Raw genomic sequence first — 12,425 nt, forward strand, 5'->3', positions numbered from 1 at the left:
GTCTGCTTTATATCCATTGGCTAGTGCTAGTTCTTTTATAAAATTGATTTCTTTTGTAAAATTCGCGGGTGATAAGGGTATTTTGTAGGTTCTGTAGACCATACTGAAAAAGGTTGCTTGTTTGTGGGATTTGGGGTGGAGTGAGTCATTTCTTATTGTTATTGGCATGTGTGTTGGTTTTCTGTATATCTGATAATCAAATTTGGATTTTAAGCGTGTTACAGTAACATCTAGATAATTCAATGAGTTGTTATTTTTGACTTCTTTGGTAAATTTTACGTATCTATCGAATCAATTGAATTTTTAAACAACGAATTTTTAAACGACATCGATAGATACATAAAATTTACCAAAGAAGACAAAAATAACTCTTTAAATTATCTAGATGTTACTGTAACACGCTTAAAATCCAAATTTGATTATCAGATATACAGAAAACCAACACACATGCCAATAACAATAAGAAATGACTCACTCCACCCCAAATCCCACAAACAAGCAACCTTTTTCAGTATGGTCTACAGAACCTACAAAATACCCTTATCACCCGCAAATTTTACAAAAGAAATCAATTTTATAAAAGAAGTAGCACTAGCCAATGGATATAAAGCAGACAGAGTAAATCGAATCATCAACACAGTAAAGCTCAAAATAGCCACAAACCTCGCACCGGAAAAGACTAAAAAATCCAAATATGCAACCTTCACTTACACCAGTTCAAAGATTCACCAAATAGCAAACCCACTCAAAAAACGGGATATGCAAATAGCCTTTAAAACATATAACACTAACAAAAACTTATTTTTTAACCATAAGACAGTAAATGCCTACAATAACAAATTTCAAGGCTCCGGAATATACAGACTAACATGCGCACAGTGTAAATTATCATATGTTGGCCAAACTGGACGCAGTTTCCTAACCAGATACATGGAACACTAACGGCTTAAAACACAATAAATACTCCATAATGAGTAATCATATGAAAGAAACCGGCCATCATTACACCTCAATAGACAAAGACCTTACAATAATAAAAAGAATCGAAAAGGGGAAGCTAATGACAGAGTTCGAAAACATATATATTTATTTGGATCAATACTTTAATAAAGGAAAGAACTTGAATGACGCGGTAGAAATAAGAAGTCCGTTAATAGAGCAGTTGCCAACATTATTACGAAATCTCAAATTACATAAAAGCAAATTCTTTAAAATATTCCATCTAAATACACTCACAACTGAAACCATTTCGGCAATGCAAAAAAGTCCCCCTCCACATAACACACCAAAGCTTAACGCCCCGCCTGCAGGATCGTCCTCTACCCCCACATCGACAAAACAGATAAAAATTCCCTACCACATAGCACGTCAATAGCAAATGCCCTGCCCAACATCTCTTCCCCTCAACCCCCTAACCATCCTTCACAACAGCTCTTTCATACGTACAACACAAGGAGTAGAACAACAACAGACAATATTCACAGTAACGCAATAAGGTCCACAAGATTCTGTAGCAGCAGACAAAGGGGTAAGTGATAATGCAACATCAACACTCACATTACAAGGACAACACACACACAATATTACGTAAGTTCATTTTCATTTGTTCCAGATGCTTCTTCCATTCTATAAATCGAAAGAAACAATCAGATACTCAAAATTTGGATTAAAGCCCCTTTTAACCATAACTTACATCAAAACAATCAACTTCCAACGGAGAGTCTGGTCGCTACAAACAAGAATTAAATATATCAATACTTCCTCTGATCAAATTGCCAAACTGCAGCAGCAAGCCTCATCAAATCTAGAAGCCATTTTCCAACGAACCCAAGACTTCAATTCTAGATTATCATCATGACTCTAATCACGCATGATGCAAAATTACAATCTTTTTTAATAACATTATTTAGAGAGCACAATTCTTAACTAAAATTCTCAATACTGAAATGTTACTGTATTCTAGAAACCAACACACTTCAGAAACTATGGATCCTATACATTAACATCCAATATTTATATTTATGACTCAAATTTTAATGCCAAATTATAGTTGAATCAATTTTATTTTAACATTGCAAACAATTTTTTGCCAAATTTTCAAATTGTAAAAACTGTGTTTTGGACGTCAATGTGTTTTAGAATTAAGATTTACTCCATTTTAACACTGCAAATCATATTGTCATAATTTTTAATGTGTATATTATTCTTATGTTTTAAATATTGTTATCACTGAAATTAGATTTACATTCAATGTAATGAAATTTGTAACAACAATCCAAATATGACAAACCTTGAGGCAATTGTATACGCTGATGATGCTTGTGAATAAAAGCGAAACATGTCCCGGTAAATTAGTGTTGTAACATTACAACTTAGCAACACAAACTGTAATTTGTATTGAAAAGGTGGATCAAAACAACCAACAAATTGTTAGTATAACATACCACTTAGTCGAGCAGCTCTTCTTCTTTCTCTCAATTCTTCCCAACCCAAACTTTTCAACATTTTTGTAACTTTACTCTTGTCGGAAATCACCCAGAACAAATCGAGCTGCTTTTCTTTGGATTTTTTCCAATTCTTGAATCAGGTAATCCTGGTGAGGGTCCCTTACACTGGAACCATACTCTAGTTGGGGTCTTACCAGAGACTTATATGCCCTCTCCTTTACATCCTTACTACAACCCCTATACACCCTCATAACCATGTGCAGAGATCTGTACCCTTTATTTACAATACCATTTCTGTGATTACCACAATGAAAGTCTTTCCTTATATTAACATCTAGATACTTACAATGATCCCCAACAAGAACATTCACCCCATCAATGCAGTAATTAAAACTGAGAGGACTCTTTGTATTTGTGTAACTCACAACCTGACTTAACCCCGTTTATCAACATACCATTGCCTGCTGTCCATCTCACAACATTATCGAGGTCATGTTGTAGTTGCTCAGAATCTTGTAAATTATTTATTACTCTATAGAGAATAACATCATCCGCAAAAAGCCTTACCTCCGATTCCACTCCTTTACTCATATCATTTATATATATAAGAAAACATAAAGGTCCAATAATACTGCCTTGAGGAATTCCCCTCTTAATTATTACAGGGTCAGATAAAGCTTCACCTACTCTAATTCTCTGAGATCTATTTTCTAGAAATATAGCAACCCATTCAGTTACTCTTTTGTCTAGTCCAATTGCACTCATTTTTGCCAGTAGTCTCCCATGATCCACCCTTTCAAATGCTTTAGACAGGTCAATCGCGATACAGTCCATTTGACCTCCAGAATCCAAGATATCTGCTATATCTTGCTGAAATCCTAGAAGTTGAGCTTCAGTGGAATAACCTTTCCTAAAACCGAACTGCCTTCTATCGAACCAATTTTTAATTTCACAAACATGTCTAATATAATCAGAAAGAATGCCTTCCCAAAGCTTACATACAACGCATGTCAAACTTACTGGCCTGTAAAACTCAACATTGTGCAAAATCTATCAGTGAACTTGTTCAATTATGTCCATATATTAAGTTTTGCTGAATGAATAACAGAAATTTTACTTTTCTAACTGGAAATACTGTCATTCCCATTCAATGAATTTTAAATCATAGTTTGAACACTTAAACCTTGGATGTTTATACATTGTAACAAATACTATAACATGTCCATTTTCTTCAAATGTATAAATATAATGTATACTATTCAATAGTATTAAATAGGTGGAAACTTCAGCTTTTGTTTTACATTAGGTATATTGCTCTTCAATACGGAATAATGTGAAATTTATTACCTATGTATAAATATAAGAAAGTCCAACTCATTGGCCGAATGATCAGCGTACTGGCCTTCAGTTCAGAGGGTCCCGGGTTAAATTCCTGGCCAGTTCGAGGATTTTAACCTTCATTGGTTAATTCCAATGGCCCGGGAACTGGGTGTTTGTGCTGTCCCTAATGTCCCTGCAACTCGCACACCACACACAACACTATCCTCCACCACAGTACACGCCGTTACCTACACATGGCAGATGCCGCCCACCCTGATCGGAGGGTCTGCCTTACAAGGGCTGCACTCGGCTAGAAATAGCCACATGAAATTATTAATATAAGAAAATAAAACAGACTTTATATCGAGTGGAGTATAAATCAAACTGGAATATCTTTAAAAGGTCAGTTTTCTTGAGATAACAGAGTCTTAAAAAATTACTATCTCAACGTGCGCCCAGCTGAGCACCTCTGTCCTACAAGACAGACTTGCTCTTCCTTCATTAATACCAGTTCTTTACATCCATTTATTCTCAGCCCCAATAAGCACAGCTTCATCAAGGGAGTGCACTTACAGCACTCGTTTAGGGGCATCTTGACAGACTTTCAGTCTTTATGTGGGAACGTAAGATAGGAAGTCAAACAACAAAAGGGAAGACAGAAGAATATGAAGATGAATACAGGTGGTAAAAGATTACATTTTTTTGCTGGTGGCTTTACGTTGCACTGACACAGATAGGTCTTATGGCGACGATTGGATAGGAAAGGCCTAGGAGTTTGAAGGAAGCATCTGTGGCCTTAAGGTACAGCCCCAGCATTTGTCTGGTGTGAAAATGGGAAACCACAGAATACCATCTTCAGGGCTGCCAACAGTGGGATTTGAACCCACTATCTCCCGGACGCAAGCTCACAGCTGCGCACCCCCAACTGCACGACCAACTTGCCCGGTAAAAGATTACAAACACAGGACAAATATACAGGGTTGTCTGAAACAATGTGAACTGGTTATACAAGCATTACAGGATTGGCCATACGGATTGATAATATGAAAGAAAAAAAATCCGATATCTCACGCTGTTGTCATTTTATCAGCTGCCGAAGTTGACCAAACAGCCTTCACTGTCAAATTTAAATGGGCTTTGCGAGGCCATGTTGCTAAATCCGCAGGTGGCCTAAGATTAGCTTGAGAGCACCAATCTAAGAAGGGATCTGAACAGGAACCTCCGAGCTGACACTATTGCGCCATGCCAAGTGCACTTCCGTGACTCCGGCTGAAAATCATGGTGCTTTCATTTGTTCAATGCAGATTTCTCAGTATTGGTAGGCGTTAGGCGGTCGGTCATTCACAGAAATGACCATTAAGCACCCATGTGGCATGCATACAGTGGACCGACTCATTACAATGCAAGCCTTTTTTGTACTGTTTTGTTCCTTTCCATCCTTTCCACTGGGTAACAAAATATGATATTCATTTATTCATCCTGTTAGACCCCTGTGAGCTAAACTCATTATGGGGCAATACAAAAATAAATATAAGTTGCACTGGCACTTTAATAATAAGAAATTTTTGTATTAGATTATTATTGTAAATTTTCCAGTATGTTCATATGATTAACAAGATTAGAGATTTTGAATTTATTTAAAAATGGTTGGCAGACTTATATTATCTAAGTTCAGCTCAAAGGCTGTTAAAGTTCTTTAACAGGAATTTTTTCAAACTAGACGTACTTTAAGTAACAGTGGTGGTAGGCGATTGGTGTAGACGATTTCTGTATTTAGTGTTTGTTATATTGGTGAATATTATTGTTATAAAGAAGGTACAAATTATGGATTGGTTTATAAGTAACATTTTAAAAAATCCCGAAAGCCTGCAGACTATGAGGTGCCATGTGGTCAGCATGATGAATTTCCTTTGCCATTATTCTTGGCTTTCTAGACTCACCATCAGATAGCTCCTCAATTGTAAACACTTAGACTGAGTGGACCTTGAAGCAGTCCTCAGATCCTGGTAAAAATCCCTGACCTGGCCAGGCATTTAACCCAGAGCCTTTAGATAAGAGGCACATATTACCACTACGCTGCAGGGTCGGCATTACAAGCAACATTTTACATACACATGCACACGCATGCATGCTTGTATTTTAGTTAACACATCATTAGGCATAATATTTGAGTGCTTGTATAGAACAGAATTTGCTGTATATGAATTTAATGAACAGAATACATAGGCTATGGCCCTACTTTGATGAATTTGAAGTAGTTTGATATAGATCTTTTCCTGTGCCGAGATGAAAATATTGTAGCCTACATAAGATTAAAAAGATTTAGTAAGTTTATCTGGAGTGGTATATATTAATGCCTGGATTTATTCCAAGCTTTTGAATTTAGTATTAAGTCAATTCATTACCTGTAATAGCTGCCAACATCTTATGGCGAGCTCCTACAGCTGAAACACCCATCTCACGCAGGTCAGTTTCAGTGAGAGATTCAAAGACTTGCAAATCCACTTCGTGATCACGAAATAGTCCTGCGAAAAGATACAGTTTACATTAAAAATAATATTAAAAATGGTATTTAGCAAGATGAAAATGGTACCCCTCATTGGAGATAACTGACCATTGAACAATGGAAAAGGTACTCTGAAAATCTATATGCAGATGAGATTACCAGCAATAACTACATCCCTAATAGGTCTGACTCAGAACCATAGACTACATTACTGAGGAGAGAAGCTGAAGAAGTAAAGAGACACCTGAAAAATCATCAAATATCAGGAAGTGATGGCATCTCATGGAAAATAATTAAGAAAATGGGAGAAGAGGGAATACTTTTCTTGATCTGGGACAGTTGTGTATGGCTCGCTTCCATATGCATATCACCCCACAAGAAGGGATAAACAAAGAATTATGGGAATTACCAAATCATCTCACTTATATCACATGCAAGTATTGCATAAACAAATGTCTGAAGCCTTTCATTAAATATCAGCTCCCATCGGAACAGGCTGGCTGCCAAGGGAACAGATTCTAAATATTCGTCAGATTGAGTAGGCACAAAAATTAAACATTCCCTTATTTCTGTGCTTTGCTGATTATCGGTAGGCCTTTGATTGCATTTTGTGGATAAAATTGTGGTTTCTAGAGGAAATGGGAATTCCATCTCATGGCTTCCACAGTAACAATTTCGTCAAAATAATAGTGGACATGAATTATGAACTTTCCAAGTTAAAGGTGTAAGACAAGGATACATCTTATCTCAGCTGTTTAACATCCACAATGAATATATGGTGAGGTATGCCCTAGACCAGTGATATTCAAAGTGTGGTACGCATACCACTAGGGGTAGAGAATATTTAAGATGAATTTAAATATTATAAACAAGTGATCCGCCTATTCAATATAATTTATAATTTATTATATTTGTACATGTTTCGTCCCCTAAGGGGCATCTGCTATAATAAATTAATATTAATATATCAGAATACCAAAATAGACATCAATAAAATTGGCACTAGGGGTATGCGGGGTCGTCTCAAGGGGTACACAAATTTATTGTATCTTTTAACGATTTTCGGTGAGCCGATCAGAAGAGTTGAGCCTGCACATTTTCAATAAAATCTTGTTCGAATTTAGTGTTTTTGTCTTACCATTACGAAGAGTCCCCTTTCTGAACTTTTCATTCTAAAATGTTTGCGTTTATACCTGCCATTGACTAGGTAAATAAAATTGCTTACTTATGCTGCATTGCTGTTTTGCATTTTTTGTTTCAAAATCCTTTGCTTGAATTTTTCTTCAGTAGCAGTGTATATAGTACAAAGTAATTGTTACATTATTAATAATACTCCTATCGGTGCCAGGTAATGAAAACCATGAAAACCTCATAAATCCACTCACGAGCAAACCACATTTCTCCATCTGCCTTGTAAAGAATTTCTGCGTTGCCTGAAAAGGGAACAAAAGACTAATGGTCAAATAATTGGGCTGTCATTAAGCACTGAGAAGGGCAGGAACAGTTCTTCGGCCATTGATCATGCTCAGTTTTGGGCTTCTTCTGTAAAGTTTATTGTACCGGTCTTCAAAATTCGACATGAGCATTTCACCACAAAAGAGGAAAATAATGGCCTTTAAGGGGAAGAACCATATCCCCAGTAAAATCTGTTTAGATAATAAAATTTTGGAAAGAGTCAATGAATTCAATTATCTGGGATACAATTTATGTTACCAAGGGGAAATTGATATCTCTGCAAAAATAACCAAATTGTCCAAAAACACACTCTCTTACGTCTTTATAACACTTTAGCTGGACCAACCCTTTGTTACGGCAGTGAAGCATGGACAATAAGAACTCAAGACATTTCCAGAATTACAGCACATGAAATGACGTTCATGCACAGAACAGCAGGCTATACAAAATGGGATCGTATAAGAAATGAAGATGTATTTAAGGGACTGAATGTGAAACTAGTAATCAATTACATCTATAATTAGCAAGAAAACTGGAAACGTCATGTTCAAAGGATGGAATCTGGAAGAGTACCAAAGGAGATTCTACGCTATCAACCAAGAGGACAGATCTATAGGATGTCCAATGAAGCGATGGAAAGAAAATGCAAGACCGTAACCGGCCACACGGCCCAATACTTGGAAGGATGATGATGATGATGACGACATAACCTCTCCTATCCACCTCACCTTCCCAGGATGAACAAACCTGTTCCCGCAGACGAGGCTCTGTCGACCGAGTCACAGCGGTATAACCATTACATCAATTACGGAGGAAATGCTGTAATTTCAGCTAGTCCATTAGCTGAGCGGTGGCAGGCCCACCAATGGTACTTTCAGTTGGTCCATTAGCCGAGAGGTGGCAGCCCCACCAATCATCTTGCTTCCTTCAGGCTAGCAACCAGTCAGAAGGACATTTGATTGCTTTCAAGTCTTGCAAAAAGAAAAATGCAAGACCGTAACGGGACGCATGGCCCAATACTTGGAAGGAAGATGATGATTATTGTACTGGAGATACATCATCTCCATCCATTTGAACTGCGCGCCTTCTAGAAGGCCATCTGTGTTATGAATCTGAAACTGTATCTGAAGAAGTTTGGACCTTCAATCCGTAGATGTCTACTATTGGCCTATGTGCCCCATCTGGTGAGAGGACTGGCAATTTTCAAGGCAAATTTCTTTTCTAGATGTTTGTAAACCTGAAGTGTTTGTAGATTGTTTTCCTTATGTGTGAAATTTAGCAGCACTGACTCTGTGGTGTAGGGGTTGCATGCCTACCTCTTACCCGGAGGCCCCGGGTTCAATTCCCGGGCAGGTCAGGGATTTTTACCTAGACCTGAGGGCTGGTTTGAGGTCCACTCAGCTTACGTGATTACAATTGAGGAGCTATCTGACAGTGAGATGATGGCCCCGGTCAGGATTTATCGTGCTGACCACACGACACCTTGTAATCTGCTGGCCTTCGGGGCTTTGGGCCTAGCAGCAGTCGCTATGTAGGCCAAGATCCTTCAGGGCTGTTGCACCATGGGGTTTGATTTTTTTAAGTTTACCGGTACTTCTACAGCTTCCTTCTTCCTTAAGTTCTTAACCAATCAAATTTTTATGTATATTTTTCTAGCCAGTTAAAATTGGGGTTGTGTACAGGCATTCTGCCTAGGTCAAGAGAGTTTGGGAACCTTCCTCCTGAGTTGCTATATAAGATGTGCACCTTAGGGCAGTTTTGTCATCTTCATCACTCCGGCCTAAGTGTGTGCATCAGCGTAGTAGGGGGCAGGGTCAGCCTTGCCCATCGTTGGAAGGCCCAGCAGCTCAAGGTAATGGCAGACATCTTTTAAATATGTAATAGCTCCAGACAGGTAACTTGAGGGGAAGGTTTAAAATTTCTTTCTTAATGTAAAATTCTCAAGTTTAGTATCACCATTTAAATGTAAATTTTCAGGTATGTCTAAGGACTCTATTCAAATCCCTGCTGAGAAATATGTAACTTGTAGGGAATAAAGAGTGTTGAAATGAAATGGTGTATGACTTTTAGTGCTGGGAGTGTCCGAGGACATGTTTGGCTCGCCAGGTGCAGGTCTTTCGATTTGACTCCCGGAACAATGAAATTTTTATCTTTAATTGACTCCCGTAGGCGACCTGCATGTCGTGATGATGATGATGATGATGATGATGAAATGATGAAGACAACACATACACCCAGCCCCCGTGCCAGCAAACTTCACCAATGATGGTTAAAATTCCTGACCCTGCCGGGAATCAAACCCAGGACCCCTGTGACCAAACACCAGCACCCTAACCATTTAGCCATGGAGCCGGACATAAAGAGTGTTCACCCTCTATTAATTCCCATTCAACTTGGTATAGGGCTGATTTTCTAAAAACTAAATTCTTCAAAACCATTTTGGAACTTAATATTTCACATCAAATCACCCCTCTGTAGTACAGGATTAGCCTCTGTAACTTCAGGCCATGAGCCCATGTGGAATTTTAAGTGTATTTTAAAAGGTGTGTGTTTCGCCTCCTAGCAGTTTGTTTACGGCCAATCTCAAATCTTTTCTTGTATACACTAAGGCCATTTAGAAGTAACTGACCAGTGTGTAATAGACGGTCAAGCTGAAATGACAGTTAACACTGTTTTGCAGTTTATCTAATGTAAAATTTAACAGAAAACTTGTACCTCTGAGAGGCTGGACTCTAGTAAAATTTTTTGGAATAGTAAGTGAGTGGAGAAAAGGTGCTCTTTGAAGTAGTGTATCTTTAGAGCTACAAAGCTCATTTCTTGTAGCTTATTGTGTTAATTTTCTCTATTGTACCTGATTTTTGGACTTGTGGTCCACTCTGGTTATCCAAGCTGATGAGTTCTAACTTATTTGTTGTTGTTGATTCAGATCCAATATCAAAGTTTGAAGTGGGGGGGGGGGAAGGAAAGAAATGAAATTTCAGAATTTAGTGTTTTAAATTGTGCTTTGATCTTTTCTCTGTCTACCCATGCACCCTGGCACCTTCTTACACTTCTGTAGACCACGATATTCCCATAACAATAATTATTGGGGAACATGATAGTGTAGCGGCTTAGCTACTTGCCTGTCATCCCGGTTACCATGATTTGATTCCTGGTGTTGCTGGGGTGGTACTTTCAGTTGAAAATCCTGTGGTGTCAAGAAGGGCATCTCTGGTCACAACTTTTACATGCCTCAGTGCATGCAGAGACCCTAAGAAAGCGGGATAAGCTGTGGAAGATTATAATCCCTAACCATTCGTCTGCAGGATGACACGTGGAGAGATGAATGCACTCCTCCCACCCTTCTGATATTATTTTTGCTTTTCCTTTCCTAGTATGTGTCCTAACCTTAGAAAACCTAATTTCATTTAGTGTTACGGAGCTGCCATTGTCTGAGGAACAAATGATTAGTAGTAACATGACAGTATGGATTGTAGTAGATAACCCCAACACTGCCTTCAATGTAATTCTTTCTGCATAACATGTTCCTTGACAATGGTTACATAATATACTGCCACAATATTCTAAGGAAAGAAGGAAAATCAGTCTCGCGAAAGACCTATGCACAGCAGCTGAGTGATCCGATTACACCTCACATTCGGTACTGGCTTGCACAGCCAGCTTTGTTGCGGCCGTTGAGAACAATGTGTAGTAAATTACTCAAAGTAAATGAAGAAATACTCCAACCTGAACAAGAGCAGCCCCCCCAAAAAGGAAATCAGTCTTTTATCCTTCAAAGTTGCAGGTTCGCTCCTTTAGCACTGCTTGCACTCAGTCAGTATGTGGTGATCACCGATCTAATACCTGAATAGAGTGTTTAAGTGATATGTAGGTAGTTACTAGAAAATACAGTTCTAAAAGTGAATCATCATTCTCAATTGTTAATAATACACGCTCAAAGTAAGATACAAATGCACTTTTGATAAAGTTAACCATAATAGGTATTTGATTTGATTCTCTACCAACTTCTCTAAAGCTATTACAAACTATTTAAAACAGTATGTGTTTGGTCCACCTTGTCAATACACTTTTTTTTTTTTTTCAATTATAAAATGTAGCAGTGTATATAGTTGATAGTTTTAAGTACTTAGGTGTTAGTATTAGAAAAGTTTTAAACTGGTCATAGCAAGTGGAAAATGTAGTTAAGAAATCCTGGAGATGGTTACATTTTATTAAGCAGAATCTCAAAAAAGCTAATTCTGGTGCCAAAAGTAAAGCATATAAATGTTTAGCAAGACTGATTCTCAAATATGGATCAGAGTGTTGGTATCCGGACAGGGTAGGTTTAATAAATTCCCTAGAAAAATTTCAAAGAAGAGCAAAATGGGAATAGGAGGAATACCACCAATTAGGAAAAACTTGAATCTAGAAGAACTAGAGCTCGCCTGTGCGGTTTTTAAGAGCTACATAGGAAGGGCTGTCTGGATTAGCATTACGAATAGGTTGCTACCTCCCTTGTACTTGTCTAGAAATGATCACAAACATAAAATTAGGGCCAGAAACCAGCATGCAGATGTGGACAAGTTTTCCTGCATAAACAGGGACATAGGGGATTGGAATAAATTACCTGCAGCAGTCTTCGATAGATTCCCTTCTGGTATCAAAACATTTAAGTGTTAGTGTAAAGTTATAAATGACAGATACCAAATTTTTTATTT

At 37.9% G+C, this 12,425-nt stretch overlaps 1 protein-coding gene across 1 annotated transcript in view; it reads right to left on the reverse strand.

Annotated features, from left to right (window-relative positions):
• The window catches only part of BicC (protein bicaudal C), a 345,922-nt gene that overhangs the window by 10,682 nt on the left and 322,815 nt on the right, over window positions 1-12,425 (reverse strand). The window contains exon 15 of the mRNA XM_067138510.2: window positions 6,173-6,292. Coding sequence (XP_066994611.1) covers window positions 6,173-6,292 — 120 coding nt within the window. The remainder of the gene's footprint in view (window positions 1-6,172; window positions 6,293-12,425) is intronic.

The sequence above is a fragment of the Anabrus simplex genome, chromosome 1 (assembly GCF_040414725.1).
Source record: "Anabrus simplex isolate iqAnaSimp1 chromosome 1, ASM4041472v1, whole genome shotgun sequence".
Classification (NCBI taxonomy): domain Eukaryota; kingdom Metazoa; phylum Arthropoda; class Insecta; order Orthoptera; family Tettigoniidae; genus Anabrus; species Anabrus simplex.